Source organism: Talpa europaea (genome assembly GCF_964194135.1).
Source record: "Talpa europaea genome assembly, chromosome: 11".
In the NCBI taxonomy this organism is placed as follows: domain Eukaryota; kingdom Metazoa; phylum Chordata; class Mammalia; order Eulipotyphla; family Talpidae; genus Talpa; species Talpa europaea.
In genome coordinates, this window is record NC_140078.1 from 35,896,350 (window position 1) to 35,916,435 (window position 20,086).

Below are 20,086 nucleotides of genomic sequence, written 5' to 3' on the forward strand. Positions count from 1 at the left end.
AGCAGAGAGCTCAAAATGATGTTAGATATTGTTTATATACATTAAACCAACACCAGCAAATCCGAGAGTTGTGCTTTCTCTGTGGTGCTGCTGTTCCTGCCATTTCATGTAATGCACGCCCAAACTCAAGGTATATTATGTGGCTCACTATTCTATATGTAAGATTTTTTGAACATTCATAGATAAGTAAATTTAAAGACTTGAGAATGCGGAAGCTGCTATATATCTGTCTACATATATATTTATATTACTATGTACCAGCTTTCCATTCTCTTTGGTTTTAGCCAAATTCCTTTTTCACACTTCATCGTGGCTATGCTAGTCCTTTATTCAATCTTCCAGTTCACTACTTTCACCTTTCTTGTTTTACCTTTCTATTCTCCTTCCTCTTTCTCAAGCAAGTACATCTCCTCCATCATAAAGAAAATGGATACCAGCCATCAAACAGGCCCCTTCCACTTCCCCTTTTTGCCACTTCTAAACATCTACAGGAGTCTTCTTCCATTTTCCCAGATTCGGTGGGTGTTTACCCACTAGTTCTCTCTCCTCTTCAAAGTTCCTCTCCTATCTCTCCCTAGCCCTATATCAACAGACTTGCTTTTTTATGAAAGACATACATATATATACACACACACATATATTTACATATTTACATATATATAAACATCCAGAAAATACCATGCCACCAAACCTTTGAGAGAACTCTTTAATTGTATAATTGCATAATTCAGGATAATACAGTGTGGTAATCTGGCAACTTACCAGTCATTTGATCCTTATTAGGTTATTCAAATTATTCAGTGTCAAAGGGATTGCTTTTATAGTAAAGATATATATATATATATTTATATTTATATATTTACTATATACGGATAATTAATGAGCCTTCTTTTCACATAGAAATGGAAAAATGACCTGTATATAACTGTATTTTAGTACAAAATAAACCACTTTTCAATCATATAGTTTCCATAGCCAAAATAAATTTTAACTGCATGTGAGTATGAACACGTATGATTATTATTTGTGTTTTCTATTAAATGGCAATAAATCAAAGAGCTGTCATTGCTGGGCCTTTACAGATTTGGCAGCCATAAATAGCTGGGGTTAATTGTGACCTTTATGTTATTTGAACATTGTCAAAATTTTGATTCTTATTAGAGGATAAGATGTGCTCAGTTTTCTTTGTATCAAAAAAGAATATTCATTTTCAAATGACACACATCCTTAGAGACTATAGAGCAAAATCTTTCATAATATTTAGCTATTTTTAAATGTCAGGTGCAGTTGAGTTTATTACATTGCCGACCTGTGCTGTCACCAAAAGTCCTCTGCTTTTAGTGGTACTTAACAGATTGTCAGTAAATTGATAGCATTTCCACATTTGGAAAATTTCCAATCTCCTCATGGGAAAGGAGGGCAGGTGTTGTCCTCTAACTTGGGGAAGATTTCTTTTTTGGCATTTGGTTGCTTTAAGGGGAGGTGCAAACAAAGAAGAGATTTTAGGAAAAAAAATCATTCTCATCATTCTGAAGCCTATGAAAAGATCAGCTCACCCATAAAAATTCACAGGCTCTAACTGGAAGGCAAGTTTGCAGCAGGAGTATTTTAAATACTTCAGGGAAAACAAGAAGTGAGTCTCAAGCATGTAAGTTCTTCAGAAGCCTCCATGTACATGCTCCAGGCATGTGGTTTAATGTTACTAAGAGGGCTATTTAGAGGGGCCTGGTGATAGAGACAGTGCTACTTAGGATTGGAAGACATGGCTTCATGTTAAATTATGAGCTTTGTGATCATGAACAAATTACCTGCCACTTCCAACCATGATTTTCTTTTTTAAGAAATAAGATTAATAATTCTTCTGTATGAAATAGGGGTAATAAAAACCTACATCCTTCAAGACAAATTGTCTCGAAGATTCTTTTCTATGATAATGCCTATGAGTGAGGTTTGGGCCCAAGAAAGCCTGATGCAAATATGAGGGAGTTTTGTTTTTAAAAGGAATCCTCTAGAATTTTCTCCTAGGTAATCCTTCAATAACCTTATTAGAATAATTATATATTATGCATATGTAATAATACATATATGTATCTCCCCTGCTTTTTTTTTAAGATTTATTTATTTTTATTTATTTATACAGCACTGGGTACAGTCAGAGGCATGGGAGGGTGAGAGAGTTCACCAGAGCCAGAGCGGAGAGTAGAACAGGCAGAGTGACGAAGTACACTGCTGAGGGGAGCAGCGGGCAGCAGGAGAGGTCTGCGCGCCTCTCCCCTGCTTTTTAAAAGTTCCCTTTTAGGTAACTGTTCACCAATCAAAAGAATTTTGAAGAGGATTTTAGCTTTTATAACAAAAGATGAAAATCAAAAATAAAGTGCAGTGATGGTTTTGTAGCAACCACTCTCTAGGCCCTGTGCAGAGAGAATGCCCCACCAATTCCTTCCCCAGCATCTCCTTTATGCAGGTTGGCATTTTATCATATTCCTGTTTTTATTATATGTTAATGTTATTTGAGTTTTATGTGTTATTTGGTATGATTGGGTAGGTTATTTTGGAGGGCCTGTTTTTTCCATATAAATTAGTGATAATTGCGTCTTTGCTTTATGCCATTTCTGCTCACGACAGATTTCACAGGAGTTCTCTACTTTCAGGTAATGGGAGAGACTTGAGGCATGGTGACCTGGGATAAGCAGCTTGGGGGATCTTAGTTACAACCTTTTGCTCAGTTCCTGGTATGCAGCTGAGTACCTGGTATGAATCTTGCTTCGTGATAGCCATGTACCGCCATCAGGTAGAATGGACCTGGGGGGGTCCCATGACTACTCCCTTTACTCCTTGGTATGCAACTATACAACTCACCTCTTGGTATGTAGCCACTTCATATCTGACCATATGCAGCTGCCAATGAAAACCTACCTGGAACCCTGTAGAAACTGAAAGTTTATATAAGCACCTAACTTCCTACAAATGGGGCTCAGCCTTTGGATGCGAATCTGCTGAGTCAGCACCAGGGCATGAAACCTGGTTCTTGTTAGCCCTGGTGTCTAAGTTTCCTTTGTGCCATATAACAACGTGTGTGTGTATGTGTATGTATGTATACTTGAAAATAATAAAACTAATATTTTTTTAAATAAATTTTATTTTTATATTCCCCATACAATTGCAACCCCCTTATTTTGACCCCAATCCCTCCCCTCCCCGCCCCCTACCCCCCATAGAGTGTCTGGTTCATAGTTTTTGTTGATTTTGATTTTCACTTTCTTATAGTTATTCATTTTCCTGGTCCCTTATTTAAGTTTTCTAGCCCTTTGCACTCCGAACCATTCTGGACATTGGCTACCAGGTACTCGACGCTACTTTGCGGCGGAAACGTGCATTTACAGACCCTCATATTATTTAGTATAATTTTGGAACCAAGTAACGTATTATAATGATATTGGACTTATATGAATTGGGTGACATAGAGGAATGTATATTTGCAAAAAAACCAATATTTTATTGTTTATAATTTTGTACAGTCTGATAAGTTTTGTAACACTCCCCAATATGCATTGCAGGCTGATTAGTGCATGTTTGACATGTCTGTATAGAGGTCTATCTGGAGTTCATCTTCACTACTTGTGTCATGAGACTCATTCGTGGTTGGATGCTTTGCCATTGTTCTAATAAAAAATATGAATAAATGCATGGGTTGAAAATTTCTAATTGTTATTACTAACTGACAAGATGATATTTACCAAAATAGCTTTCACCACACAATTTATTCACTAAGAAAAGAATCACTTTTCCGATTTTCTCCTCTGTGTGCACTGCTCGAAGCTTCAAACCAAAATGAGCTCAGCTTTGAAAATCTTTTCCACCAGATGTAGACTTGTTTATTTGTAATTATATATCTCACTATACAGTGTGCGCTATGTTCGAAAACCGACCTTTCTACAAACTGCCCTTATCGCTCTTTTCAAGTGGCGTCGCGAAGTGCTCGGACCGTCATGAGCAGGCATCTCATGTTCTCGTTCGACACAAAACCCGCTGACATTTCTTGTATATATCTTAGTAATTTTACGATATTTTTATTTAATTTCTTGTGCCATTTCAAGATAAAACTTCAGGGAAACATGCATGTCTCAAAAAGTTGCGTTGAAATAACTCAATTCCCCATAATCACTAATAAATTGCAATGTCCCCTGAGAGGGGACAGTGGAGTGCAAAGGGCTAGATTCCTGCTATGAGTGAGAACATCCGGTATTTTTCTTTTTCTTTCTGGCTTATTTCGCTGAGCATGATCCCTTCCAGCGCCATCCATGTTGCTGCAAATTGCATGTGTTTATCTTTTTTGAATGCTGAGTAATATTCCATGGTGTATATGTACCACATCCTCTTGATCCAGTCATCTATTTTTGGACATTTGGGTTGTTTCCAAAGAGGAAATGCAAATGGCCAACAGGCACATGAAAAAATGTTCAACATCACTTGTAATCAGGGAAATGCAAATCAAAACTACCATGAGATACCATCTTACACCAGTGAGAATGGCACATATTAAAAAAACTAGCAACAACAAATGTTGGCGAGGGTGTGGAGAAAAAGGAACTCTCCTGCACTGCTGGTGGGAGTGCAAACTGGTCCAACCACTATGGAGAGCTGTGTGGAGATTTCTGGACCTACTAAACATAGAGCTTCCATATGATCCAGCAATTCCACTCCTAAGTATTTACCCAAAGGACACAGAAACATCAATTCCAAAGAGCACCTGCACCCCTATGTTTATAGCATCACTATTTACAATAAAACTAATATTGACTGATGTGAATTTGTTGTTGTTTTTTGGAGTCAGTGGGTTTGGAGGGCAGGGTCCTTGGGTTCACTCTGGGAAAGGTTTCCCCGTTTCAGCAACACGCGGCGAGTTTCCCGGTGAGCTTCTCCATGAGACAGAGACCTTAGTGATATTTAAAGGGCAGGGTTATTAGGAAAGAGAACAGAAAAGTAAAGTACACTTGCATAGACACAGGCAGGCAGGAAGAGCTGCTAAGAGGTCTGCATGGTCACAGGCGGGTGACCTTGAGGAGAGCGGCCTCCGCTGAGGGAGGTCAATCAAGAGAAGGCCCAGAATGGACAGATCACGGGCAGGCAGGAGGCTGCTGCCCTGCAGAGGAGAGTTGATGAAAGGAAGCACCTGCATAGTCACAGGTGGGCAGAGGGAGTCTTCTGTTTGGGAGGGGTCACTCCTTGTGAGCAGTCAGTCGGTAGCTTATTTTGAATAACTATGTAGAATGTGAAAGGGACCTGAGATTCTACAATGGGCTCAATCTCCATATCTTTATCTTTGGATGCACCCTCGAATACCTGCTTGGATGTTATGCTTTGTAATCTAGGCATCTGAGCCTAAGGATACTAGTCTGTACCTGAGGATACTAGTTTCCACAACTGTGTCATCAGCACCTAAGGATCTTGGTTTCCAAGGCTGTGGCAATTGCTATGCTAATCTCTTCTACCCCCACCTCCTTGTGAGCCAAGTTTCTGGTCTTGTGGTGCACCTCCTTTTCAGTTTTTTTTCTTTTCTTGTCCTCCATCAAATTCACTTCTGCCCTACCTTTGGATCCTCCTTAACAATTTCAGACATGTGACACACAGGAGAACCAGAAGCTAGATGAGAAGACACTGGAGCCAGCGAGCTTGGGTTCACTCCTTGCCTCTAGACACTAGTTATAAGATGTTAGTCAAATAACTTCCCCTCATTTCCACATAAGCATGTAAGGGTAAAATATTGCTCTCCTCGTGGTTCTGATATGAGGACTGTATGAAAGAGCTTGAGTATAAGCTTTCGGAAAGTTTAACTGTGTTGATTATGATTACTAGCAATTTTTTAGTAGTTAACATTGAAACTTTGCACTAATTTATACTAAATTTTCCTCCCTTGCCCCAATTTGTAGGTTTTATTTTCTTTTACTTTGAGAAGGAATTTTTTAAAAAATTAAATGAATTAAATGGTGTCTGCCATGACAGTGGTATAGTTTTTGGATGTTTCTGTCATTTGCTACTCAGATCCATCTTCCTTCTTTCATTTAAGGCCTCAGTTCTGTTTGAAGACTTGTATCCAAAGAGTTGCTAGATTTAAAGAAAAGTTCAATAATGGGTAACAGAAAAAATAAGGTTAAATTGAATTATAATAAACTCTCAACAAATCATGCTTTACCTCTTTTTATGTGTTTTCTTCTTTTACAGCTCACACCTGAAGTTTAGTAATCTTACTCTGATTTCAACGCATGGACTCCCAGGGAAAAAACTTCTGGACTCTGAACACAGGAAGTTTTTAGCCACTGAGTATGAATTCTATTTGTTTTCTCATTTTGGGATGTAAATGTCCTAATTTGTGTGGGTCATTCTTATGCTTAATAGCAGTTTTTTCAGATTGGAAAGGGAAAAGAGGGCTTTGCAACCGGGGTTAATAAATTTCTTAGGAGACACAAGTACAAACCCCTAAATGAAAAAAAGGTGGGGTTGGGCTGTCATTTGATATTTGAGGGAAGACATCTGCCCTGTTCCAGATAACTGGGACCAAGCACTCTGACCCAGCCACTGCTCTCATTCTGGTTCTGAGTAACGCTATAGGTAGGAAAGCTGGATGACTGTTTGCATCAGGCAAGGCAACTCCCCTGAGATTCAGAGTTGGGAGATAAAGACAAGGTGCCTCACTGGGGGTTGGGTCTCACATCCCCCCTGGCCATTTATAATCAGGCAGAGGGGGAGTCTGATCAGGCAGAGACCTTTTGTGCCAGTTCAGGCAGACTTCATTGTTTCTATCCCAGTAGAATCACTATTTGACATCTTCCATTCTAGAAAGTGCTATTTCATTATCACACAGCTTCCATTAATTTTAATTTCCTGTAGCAAAACATGGGTACAAGAATGATTAGGCTCCCTGCCTCTAGAAACAATGTCCCAATTTTTCCAACAAGGATGACGGAAATTGTTTGGGGAGGGTGAAGGGGGACCGCTAATTTTAGAATTCATGACAAAGGAATCTTCTTTCCTCTGTGAAAATGACTTACTTTGCCATCCAACAGTGAGGGAAACAACTTTCTTGACTGCAGCAAAACTAGAACCAGGCTTATTTCAACTTAATACTTTTATCAAAATATAAATTTTGGGCCTTTTTAATTATTTGGAAGGACATCAACAGGTTGCAGTAGAAAAAATTGCGGGTTTTGGGCCAGGGGCATCAAGATTCCCATCTTGTCTCTAGCACAACAGGATTTCATTTCCTGAGCTCTGGGTTTTTTCACTGTGAAAAGTGTGCAATGTTGTTGGATTTGGAGGCTAAAATTCGTGTAACCCCAAGTTCTGACAGAGCATTGACACACGCACAACCCCTCCCCTTACTTTCCCTCTCTCTAAATGACATCATTCCCAGAAAAAATTTGGTGTGATTGATAAATGTCTTAGGAGGAAGTTAATTCAGTTAGTGCGATATAGTTTTCTGTCAACTCCTGTTAGGGATATTATAGCAGAGAACGCTTGTAAGTGACCTCCTGGTTCAAAACTGCCTGGGATCTGCCTGTGACTGGGTGGGAAGTCACCTGGTATCTGTTTCTGTCCTCACCTTTCCACATTCTCAACAGACTAGCCAGAGCGATGCTGCACAGCCAAGAACTGCACTGTCCAATCTGGTGACTACTAACCACATGTGGCTATTTAAATTTAAATTAATTAAAGTTAAATGAAATAAAAAATTCAGCTCCTCAATCACATTAGTCACATTTCAAGTGCTCAAATAGTCACATATGGCTAGTAGCTACCATATCAGACAGCACAACTATAGAGCATCTCCATCATCACCGAAAGTTCTAGTAAGCTCCTGCCTAAAACCTGTTCCTGTCCAATTTCCAATGACTTCTCTGGCATCATCTTTTACTATTTTGCCCTAGTTCTCTCAAAAATAGTTTTTACTATTTTTGCCTGTGTAGAGAGAACACAGTTCCTCCTCAGAGAGAACTGTGGCCTTGATATTACTGGACATAATGGGCAGGTCCCTACCTCAGGGCTTTTGCTTTTCTCTCTTTAAATGATTTTCTTAAATGTCAACTTTTCAGTGAGACCTACCCTGACGACCCATTCATTTGCAACCAACACTATTCAGTCCTCTTTACTCTACTTTCTTTTTTTCCCTTGCTGTACAGATCCCAATTTTATATAATTTGCCTTTTAAAATTATGCATATTCTTTATATCCTAATCCTTCAACTATAGTATAAATTTTGACCATAATATAAATTCCACAGGGACAGGAATTTTGAGCCTTTTTGTTCACTGATGTATCCCCAGCATCTGCAACAGTGCTTGGCACTTAACAGGTGTTCAATGAATAATGTCAAATAGATGAAAGTTACCTGCAAAAAAACTCCCCTTTAGATGATAGACAGGGTCTAAATAACAGAGGCTTCTGCATGGGTTGACTACATATTATCATCATTACAAAAATCATACACTGAAACATACACAGGATACTGCTTTCAAGTGGTCCTCACACCCCAAAGAAGGAAATTATTGTTCATGGAATTTAAAAATAACAAGTATGTGATGGTCATACATTTAATGGTTTAAACTCCTGATATTAAATACTAATTCTGAACTTTTCCCTATTAAATACTAATTCTGAACTTTTTCCTTGATTTGTTATTGCTCTTACTATTTTTTGAACAGCCAGTTTTTGTCTTCTTTCCCTTGCCAATCAAGTGTCTGGCAGAGGTGCTGATCACATGTCCAGGAAGTAGAGAAAGGAAGGTGGTGGAAGGAAGAGAAAAGGGAAGCAGGGGGAAATTCACTAACAAACAATCCTGAACAACTGAGAGTTAATTGTGATGTTCCTCCTTTCAAGAGTGTCACAATAATTTCTTCAAGAACACCTCTAACCTTCATTGCAGTTCTCAAGGGTTCTGACTCTATGAAATGCAAGTCCCACCATACTTAGACTTGCTTTCCTGGGGTTGGTTTGCCTCTAATTTTGTACCCGGAGCTTTGGCCTAACCCTCTGACCACTTCATTTGAGTACTGACCGCAACTTTGAGCAAGTAGCCAGTCTTTACATATGTCTTCTTCCAGGAATTTCCTTATCCTGCTTTTATGCTGTTTTCCTTACTACCTGTTTCCAGAATGTTCTATGCAAACAACCTTTCATGTTGTTTTCAAATCAGGGTCAATTGCACTTTAGAAACATGAAGTTTTAATGATTTTCCTTCTCTGGTGTTCTGCTGGTGTACTCGTGACTTTGCCTTTAAAAGCCCACTCTCAGCCCAGGTGTACCCACCTATGCATGCCCACACCCTACTCCACATGCCCACCATCAGACATGCATTCAGGACCGCAGGGATCCATCATCAACCCTAAGGGTGGGAAGGCAGAAAAGCCTGACAATCATTCACCCTACAATAATAATATCCATATCACTATTGAAGTGAAATTTTAAACTAAGAAATGTCATTTCAATATAGTAACAAATTGTAAAAACAAGCACCCCATTCATTAATGCTTCCTAAAGGTCCAAAAGACACCCCCACAATGCTCCTAAGTGCCGCTTCCTACTGGATAGCACATGAACTGTGTATTCTGCCACTACCAACACCACTGTCATACTGTCATTAAAAATAGCATTGTCTTAGTCTTCCACAAATTTCTCCTGAGAACTTTTATCTTTGAGTAAATCCTCATAAGACTAATCCCTGTACACTAACTTTATTTAATTTTTCCTCATCTTGGAATGCCAGCAGCACCATTCCTGACATGAAGAGGTTGTGTCACAAATGAGAACAATCCTTTGTGGGTCTCTGGTGAATGTACAAAATCAATACAGTTTCCTATTTTCCTGTGAAAATACCCAAATGGTTTTTTGAAAGAGAATTTCATATCACTTCATTACTTTCCATGACAGGCCAGTCCCTGATATTCTTTCTTATTAAGAAGAAATTTTCTTGTTTTTAAGTGTTGCTTCATAGAGAGATATAAAGCCCAGAGCTCCCTTCTTTCTCCCGGACCCGGTAACAGGATCTAATGTGCATCCATTACTAGAATTCTTTTTGTGTGGTGAGAACAGACATGTGTGGATCAAAAGGAAAAATGTTCTCCCATTACCACGTCAGAATCCAGTTTGCCTCTAAGGAAAGTAAACAGGATTATGTATTATTTAGAATAATGCCAGTCATATATGCATCCCACTTGACAAAGCAGCATCTATTACAGTCTCCTATTCTTCCCTCATAATGACAGAGACAAGGGGAGTGGAGGAGCACTAACCTCATGTTGAGAGGTGAGGAAATGGAAGTATTGGAACAGGACACAGAGTACCCAGGGTCCAGTCTCAGCATGGTAGCAGGGACACAGATCGCGGCACAGCACACCCTAGATTTAGGTGAAGTACTTATTGTCCTGCCTGCTTACACTACTGACTTCAGAACAGGAACATTGAAAGTTCATGTGCCTGAAGTCAAACCTTTCAGGAAATTCTGGAAACAACTCTCACAAAACTCTTTCAATAAACCCCAGGCCACAAGAAACCTACTTTTCTCACATTAAAGTAGACTGTGCAAACTCAAATGGAACTCAAATGGCTATACAGGTATAGCCTCCAGTATACCTGAAGCCCCAGAATTAGCATCCACCCTGGACCTGCTGTTTGTAAAGGTATCAGTCCCCCTGTAAATCACCCTGGCCCTGTAGAGTGGAACCCGGAAGTCTCCAGGGATTGTACCTGTTGTGAACATAATTCCCCAATTGACATCTTTTGTAAATAAAATGTGCTTTGTTGTTTTGGCATGAATCCACATGCTAATTCTAGGAGTGAGTCATTTGTTGAAAAAGGTCAGCAAGTAAGAGGGGTTCTTGATAGTCAGGATCTTCTGTCCCTGCCTTTGGAAATCCTCAATGATGTCACTTTCTCTTTCTGCACTCCCTTTGCATCTACAGGGTCAATATGACAACCCAGCAGCTAAATTTAAATTTAAAACTACCAATTTGCAACTTCTAAAATAGAAGCAGCAGAAAGAGTGTGTTTTAGTGATTTCATACACATACATACACACACCCCCTCCCTGTTGTGGGCCTGGCCTGTGCCAGATGGAACAATTTAGCTTTAATAGGAAGATGTCAATTTGTGACTAAGTGTCTCATAACGAAAAACCTCCTAGTGCCTAGCCTCGATCCTGGTAAACTCACAGCACGAGCACAGATCTCGGCCTGCCAGGGGACTTGAACCAGCGCACCAGATGTCTAATTAATGCCCGCTGTCAGCTGCTCAAATGTCACTGATGGGAGCTTCTCTCTCCACAGCCACTGTTTTAATGATAAAGATTATGCATTGATGTCGTTGTGCTCCTGGGTCAATGTGGTCGTTGGGCGGATGACAGCCATAGACCGAGTGGCCAAGCATGTCGTGGTTTCCAATGATGAGATCGTGCTGTATGACCACCTCATCCTCTGCACTGGCCTGCAGTACCAGGTGAGGACATGCCGGGGGAGCTCAGTGACAAAGGATGAATATATTTAATGGGGGACACCTGCACTTGAGGTGCAGCGAATACACTCCATTCAGGGGTGTCCTGCAGGGCCCACACTTGTGGCCAGAATTGTGTCCGAAACCCTCATGGAAACGCATTCCAAGAAAAACATTCTGCGCAAGGATAAAAATCACAGCGAGTCAGAGAAATGTCATTCCTTAAGCTGTTATCCAAAAATCTAACACCGTTCACCAGAGCAGACACAAGTGGTACATTTGTGGGAAATTAATTTATGCCTCAAGAGGCTAACATTTGGCGTGGTGATAGGCTCATGTGAAAGTGAAAGTATTTCAAAAACGTGCACCTTCTGTCAACCCTTATTTTATTTTGTCTCTTGATTATAAAACTAGAAAATGTGACTGATTGATTACCCAGTGATCCTGCTTTCCATTCTAATTATCAAGCTGCATTTGAAGAAAGCATTGCTGGGTGCCACTGAAGCTGTTTAACATCTTAGGGCAATACATCGTAATATTTTCGTTTTATCATACACATTAGCATTTCATGTGGTCCACAAAAATAGGATGCCTCTTTCATGAAAAGAGATTTGTTTTGTAACTCAAAGATGGTGTCTTTTAATTACATTTACCCCTAGGATCTGGATAGACCTCCCCATGGTGAGTTTGCTCCTAATGAGTATGTGGTAATCCACCTCCACCTCAGGCACCACTGTGTTTTAGCTGATCCTGTCTGAGGCCATCATGTGAATGTTCATGGATTTGACATGGCTCATGTGTGCAATTTCCCTTATATTGATGAGCCTAGAGGAGGCAGCATGCGGGGGGAGACAGACAGATGAGCAACTGCAAGCACTACTCAGCCAAAGTTCCCAACTGTGGCTACACATTTGGGGGCATTTGTGAAATATACCCATACCTACACCTGGCCCCCAAAAGAGTTTGCTTTCATTATTCTGGTCTGGGCCCCAGTTATCAGCATTCTAGGTGATTCAAAATTAAGGCCGAGAACCACTGATTTGAACTTTATCTCAAACTCCCCCATCTGTATGTACTTAGAGCAGCACTTCTCAACCTCTAAGGTCCACACAAGCCCCCTGAACATTTCTTAAAATGCCATTTCTGAGCAGTGGATGGGGGTGGGAGTGAGGGCTGAGATATTACAGTTCTAACAAGCTCCCAGGTGAGGCAGATGCTGCTAGTGAGTGAACCACACCTGGAGTATCAGACAGGGCTCATCCTCTGCACCCCCCCTTTTTTTTAAGAAATACAATTCTTCAAGTATAAACATAATTGTTTTTTTCTGGTTAAGAGATGAAAATTAACAAGAAAAAAATTAACTGGAAGAATATCTTCATTTAGACACATATATTCCCCTTTTAAGCCAGAGGAAAATACTCTGTACCAGTCTGTTCCCCCCTCACCTGCCCTGCCAAGTTTCAGCTGCTGCCTGCAACTGCGTACTTTGGGAAATGTGTGTGGAAGACCTGGCCAGCTGTCCAGAACGTCGGGCATCTGCCCATGTGTGTCCAGCTGCCCCTACAGCTTTAGTCTGTGGCACATTAAGCTCTTGCCCTTTCTACAACAGGAAAAATGAAATGAACAAGTGATAAAGGGAGTTCCAATTTAATTTTTCCTGAGGACATAAAAATTAAAGATACATAGAGCAATGCAAAAATGGCAGCTGAATTCACTGGGGGGTTTCCAGTTCTTATTTCTTTTGATATTTCCTCACTCCCTCATGGTTTTGCCCCAATTATATGATTAAAAAAATTAAAATGATGAAAATAAAGCTGAAACTCAAAGAAGACAGACACTTATAATTACAATTCTGATTCTCTAATGAGATCTTTAAATGGCAGGTATCATTCTAAAATATTATATGTTTTTAACATCCAAATGCATATCATTTCACTCTTTTTATCAAGAAGCATATGCAAAGTAAAATTTTAAATTATATAACAGTGCTTGGTGTATAGAGGGCTCGTCTCTACCTTCAAGTCCTCTCTCCAGGACAATTTGAGACATTCCTGTTGTTAATTCTCCAGGGGTTACCAAAACTTTTCCTTGATCTATCAATTCTGACATTATCTATGACCTTTCCATTTTGGAAAGTAAAGATTATCTAATTCATGCTCAGTGCACTCTAACTTCCTCTCCACCTCCACTATTGAGTTTGATTTTTTGTACTGGTGAGTGCATACTGGTCCTGAAAAACACTCAACAATTAATAAATGTGAGGTTCCTGAGTCACTCTGTGACTCATGGAGAATAGTGAAGAGACTGTGAGATCCCTGCCCCACCCTTGGGTTTGGGTTATTTTAAAAGAGGAAGAATAAAAATGTGTCAAAAGTCAGTGAATCTGGCACTGACCATGAGGACACCATAGGCAGGGACTCATCAAAGGGGTAACACTAGAAAGCCAGCAGGCAGGGCAAATACATCCAACCAAGTGAGAGAGGAAGTCCAGGATGTTAGGCGTGGTGAGCTTGATGTGGGTCAGTAATATGATGTGGTCTTCAGAAAGCTTAATTACATTACTGGACAAATAAATGTGTGGCATCTGGAATGATGCAGTCCCAGGTGAGAGCCCGCTGCAGACAGAAAAGAAACCTGTTTACATGAATGCGTGTTCCCAATCATAGACCTGAGAAAGCTCTTATCTTTTGACAGACTATCATGAGGAGATTATCACTGAATTTGAGGATGATTAAAGGGGAAAACAACAGCATGCATTGAAATAAAAGTGGCCATTTTAAAGCAAGGCTGCAAATACTTTAATGCTTCTCTCATTTGAGAGATGGGATTTATGTATCTCTCCCAATTGAATATGGACAGGCTGGTGAATGTCTTGACTAAAGAATACAAAGGAAGTGATGTGGCATGACTTCTGAGGCCTGGTCCCAAGGGTCATTCAGCCTCTCCTTATTTGTAGGAACAGTCACTCCTGGAACCTTGAGCTGCCACATAAGAAGCCAGATACTCCATAATCACTGTTCTGGAGGTAGCATACATGGGTGCACCAATGGAGAGCTCCAGACATGTGAATAAAAACATTTTGGACTATCCAGACCAGACCATCCACCAGCTGAATGTCAACAAGTGGCCTCTATATATAACATACAGAATAAAAGAATTGTCTAGTCACACCCTACTCAAATTTCTGACTCATATAATCATGAAAAAGTATGAATCAGAAAGGCATAAGGAAAAAAATACAAAGGTTATAACAGTAAATGTCAAGGTTTTAAACTTCCATTATAAGACCGAGACTCTTTTTATACTAAATTCAACATGCAAATGAAATGCAAAGCAAAATGACACCCAAAGTCTAAAAATGGAAAGATAGTTAAAAGTGCACCATCAGGAAAGTATCAGATGAATTCAAATAGCTTTACTAAATAGCAGGAATATTAATATCCAGCAAAACAGAATTAGTTGAAGAAAGACACTCATGCTGACAAAGGATAACATTCATACTGAAGATACAGTGTTCATGAGCCCCTTACATGCTGAAGGGGATTGTGTCAGTATGTCACCAAAACAATCCTAAATTCATTTCTTAGAGTCACGCTTAAAACAGAGGAAGAACAAGCTGAAACAATTTCAAATATCCAGTATCATCCAAGATGGTTGGCCAGAAGGGTGAGACTCAGGATGGCTGTCCTCAAATACTTGAAGGTTATGATGTAGAAAACAAATTTAACTGGCACAGCATTTGGGAAGCAAATTTAGGAGATACAACCAGCAGTGATTGAAATATAGTGTTTATTCATTCTAGAAACAAGAGTCTGAGGTCCCCATCAAAAAGGGAATGCCCAGTCCTGGGAAACAGCAGCACACTGCCATGGGGCCCTTTGTGAAGGGGTAGGGGCCTGTCTGAGGGTGAGTGCATGTGATGTCATCCTTGCAGTAACTCTCCAAAGTCTATGCTGTTTGCTTCCCCCATTTTATAGATGAGTGAAGTTTAGATCATTTTTCTGACATTAGACAAAAACGAAGTGACTGACTAGGATTTGCACCCAGGTGGTCTGGTTCCAGAACACGAGTATTCCACCACTGCCAGTTTCTCCTTTCTTCTCTCCCTCCCCATGTTCTTCCTCACCTTTCCTCCTGCTCTCCCTCTTTCTCTCATAGATGTGGTGCAAGGATTACACCTGATGGCTTTTGAAAGTCTTTACAACACATTCTAGAGCATATTGCTACAGAATAGTTTGAGTTAAATAAGCAGTTTAAAACTGAAATGAAGTTTATTTCATTCTCTCATTAAAAGTGTCTGGAGGAAAGCAACTCACGTCCAGTAAGACAGCTCCCTGATATCATCAGGAACACAGGCCATTCTATCTTTTGTTCATTGTCTTAAAAATGTGGCGTCCATCCTCAGCATCTTGAAGTAGATGTTGATCCATTTGCAAGAAGTAGGAAGGAGGAAGGACTAGAGGAAAATGACTTTTCTAGTTGCCCTACCCAAGGACTCCTGCTTATAGTTCTATCTCTTGATCACCTCTTAGGTCATGAATTGGTCAATGTAATTTTTCAGCTGGGCATATGTCCCAGGAATCTGTTACTAAGAAAGAAATGGAAAACAGGATATTGGGTCAGTTTCCAAGCAGTTCTTGTCACCATAAGTTATTAACTTGCTGAGGGGAAGGGGGTGGCCAAAGGGCTTCCACCTGTCAGTGAATCATATGGTGGAATGATTGAAAATACTATTCTCCCATTCACCAGTTAGTGGGAGTTAAATTAGTGACAAGAGAATGCTCTAGGGCCTCCCTAGTGGAGCAAGAGGCTAAGCACAGCCCAGTGAAGCTATCTGCAGCCTCTGCAACATGAGTTTGATCCCTGGTTGGCCAGGGAGCTACCCACATAGTGCAGAAGGCCTCTCCTGACTCGCCCGCTGCTCCCCTCAGCAGTGTATTTCAGTCAGTCTGCCTGTTCTGTTCCCCACTATGTCTCTGGTGAATACTTTCACCCTGCACCTCTTGCCTCTATCCCAGTTCTTATATGCATAAATAAATAAATCTTTAAAAGAGAGAGAGAAAGAGAGAGAGAGAGAGTGAGAGAGAATGCTTTAGTTTGGATAGCCAGCACTGATGGTGCTTCTTTATTAACTATATGCTTGCCCACCTATTAAACTATATTCCCTCCCTGACTTGGATGGCATAAGATGAATTTATCCCTCTATAGATCCTTTTTGATTTATTCAGTTCTGTTAAACTCTGTGTGGACAAATTTTGGACAATTGTGGACAAACTTTGGAATTTAAAACCCTAGCATTAGTTTTTTTTTTATATTCTGTGAAAACACCATTGTGAGAATATGAAAAATATATTATCCCTTTAATATTTTTTAAACTTCTCTAATTCTGTAGATTTTAGAAATGTACAAAAACAACATCACACTTTTAAGTTCCCACAGAATCATATGGAATATAAGAATGCAGTTACATTTCAGGATTGTAGTTAAGCTAATTTTCATTTTGGACCTCATTCTTTTTTCTCTTCCTTGTGTTTCATCTAAACATCATTTGGGAAGATAACTCATTGAAAGTTTTATAAATTGAAGTGCTCTCAAATTATTCTTAAGTCTGCCATTTTCTGCCAAGGTCTTTTCCTGATTTGTTGAAGTATGACTTACTAAACTGGTATATTGTTACCCCAATTTCATTTTCTTTTGTACTGCAGTCATCATTGTGGTTCCAGTGAGGTTTCAAATGTTGAAAGCATGGTAGTCAATATTGTGCACTTTAAACCACTGACAACTCCTCAGTGGACTGCCTTATAATAACTTTTAATATATTAATACCAAAATTGTAGTGCGATATTGCCAAGCAAGTTATTATGCTAATAAGAAAGTTTACCTCCATAATTTTGCAGTAAATAAACACCTCCTATTGGGTTGTTCCATTTTTCTAAATATAGCCTCTTCGTCACTGCAAACTCTTCATTGTAAAAGGACACCTAGCATTAAAAATTGTTTTTTAATATTTAATCCAATTTGAATTAAATATGTTCTAGTAATGTGCCAAGCTTTATAGTTTCTACTGAGGAAAACAAAAAGTTTCCTAAATATTTTTTTTAAGATTTATTTATTTATTTATACAAGAACCGGGGTACAGGCCACATGTGCTGGAGGGTGAGAGGATTCACCAGAGACAGTGGGGAACAGAACAGGCAGACTGATGAAATACACTGCTGAGGGGAGCAGCGGGCATGACAGGAGAGGTCTGCTGCGCCATGTGAGACCCTCACCAGCCAGCCAGGATCAAACCCACGCTGCAAAGGCTGTGGACAGCTCCACAGAACTGCATGCAACCACCTGTGCCACCAGGGGAGGCCCAGTTTCCTAAATATTATGGGGGATTTAATGAAACCTCATTAGTTAAATTACTAATAAGTATTCACCTCTACCTAGCATAAAAAGACATTTTCTGCCTCTTTGGCACCCATATTAATCTCTCCTACAATTGAACTCTACATCACAACATAAAATGATCCCTGCCTCACAGCCTTTAAGCTTCATACCACCACAGAGTACAGGACAGTTTGTGTGGGTCTGTGAACAGAGGCCTTCTAACAAAGTTGCCTTTAAGCCTTGCTCTGAGCACCAGCCTCTTCATCTTTCACATAACCTCTACCTGGCAACAAAATAAAAATTGAAGGGGCAAAGTGGTGGCCCACTGGGCAAATTCATGCTATTGCATTGTGATTAGCTTTCAAATAGTGATGTTTGCTTTTAATTCAATCCAAGATGATGATGATAATAATAATAATAATAATAATAAATCAGAAGTCCCTGTGAAAAACCAAGTATCTGTCTTTTCTTGAGAAATTAGTTTTGAACAAACCAAACCCATACTCTACTCTGGCAACAACAATGACTAGGTTCAGGACTAGGTACTTCAGTCAGAGCATGGGCACAGGCCCTTCCAGTTTGCCACAGTGTCCTTGACACCAAAAGTATGTCTCCATCCTTTTTTGTGCTTTCATGGTTGTTTGCCCTATTGCCGAGGAAAGTGTCTGTTTCTACTCATGTTTGCAATCCAAAGTCATGTTTGCAGAAGTTACACTGGGAGGGCTCTGTGGAGGGCAGGGGGAGAAAGAGAATTTCTCTAACAAAGTGAGAAATAATCTTCTCCCACTCCCTCATTTTCTTTTCTGCCTTGCCCTTGTTTGTGTAAAGATTGTTTTAACCAAAAAAGGCCAGTTCCATGTGTTCTTCCATGGGTCACTCTTGCAGGAAGAGATGGATTCTAGTTTTCTTCCCCTTGAGCCTAAGAAGGAATGGAATATGGTGGAAGAAATACTGACTTCCAACACTAGGTTAGAAGAGAAGATGGAGCTTTCTCGACTGTTTTCTCTCTCAGAACTCTTGCACTTAGGCCACTATGCTGTGAGGAGCTCCAAACCATGTGGAGAGACCACATATAGGTGTTCTAGCCAATAATCCAGCTAAAATCCCTCTCCATGGCCAGAATCAACTGCTAGATATACCATGACAACTTTTTCGCATACCAAGACTATTTTAGGGGGGAAAGAAAAAGGACTGATGATCCCCAGATGATCCCAGCCTCTAGTATCAGGTTACCCCACATTCAAGTCTTCTCAACTGAGGCCTCCCACACTGTGGAACAGAGACAAACTGTCCCCCACCTTTCCTTGTCTGAATTACTAACCTAGGGAATCTGTGGGCCTAAGAAATGGCTATTTTGCACCAGTGAGATGGATTTGAAAAAATCATTCCCTGTTTGGCTTTTTCAGTTAAAAAACTGATTGTAATTGAGGGCAGAAAAAAGACATATCCATGCTGGGTATTGCTACGATTATTTAATTAATCTTGATTATTTTATTTAATTAAACTATTACTGTGTCAGCTCTTCACTGGTTACCACTGAAATAAGCTTGTCTCTCTAACATACCTCAGGTCCCACGTCCCACAGGGGCTGATATTAATCAGCACCTGACAAACAGGGAGATTCCAAGCGACACTAAGAAGAGATACACTGACAAAGTTCCTCGCAATCATTTCACTCTTAATGATGAAGAAGATTGCATGAAGGCCCTGACTTGGATGAGGAACAACTCCATCATCAGAGAAGGTGAGGATGTTGGTAACTGTGCATCTTTTCAGAATAGCATTTTATTTTTATAATGAGTCTCATTCTTCATCTAGTTCCAGTATATAATTAGTGTCTAATTAATTCCAACCAAATCATTCATCTGTCATGCTTTGTTTTCCAGATTAATTTACAACTTGTTGTCATTTTTGGATACCTAGCATGTTTACTGGGGGAAGGAAAAAGGCTTGAGATAGTTTAATTATCTATAATTATTTTATTACACAAAATGAATATCCGAAGAGCAAAGCATGGCTAAAATCATTAACTAATTAAAGAATAATTTAATAAGCAAACATGTGTAGCAATTATATGGAAAATATGTCTTCTTTTGTGAAGCTGAAAAGACCTAGAGAGAAAAAGAAGGGTCTGCATCGGATGGGCTCTTTTCTTCTCTTCACAATCCATTGTTCTCTTTCTTGGTGCTGCCTGCACAGTCCTTCCCACTAATACACATTTGAGTTGCAT

At 39.8% G+C, this 20,086-nt stretch overlaps 1 protein-coding gene across 1 annotated transcript in view; it reads left to right on the forward strand.

The window, feature by feature from the left end:
- Positions 1-20,086, forward strand: part of CFAP61 (cilia and flagella associated protein 61) — a gene marked incomplete at both ends in the record, with an annotated part of 275,048 nt that overhangs the window by 164,487 nt on the left and 90,475 nt on the right. Inside the window, 3 exons of the mRNA XM_084247720.1 lie at positions 6,223-6,321; positions 11,319-11,487; positions 19,426-19,600. Of these exons, the coding sequence (XP_084103846.1) occupies positions 6,223-6,321; positions 11,319-11,487; positions 19,426-19,600 (443 nt within the window). The remainder of the gene's footprint in view (positions 1-6,222; positions 6,322-11,318; positions 11,488-19,425; positions 19,601-20,086) is intronic.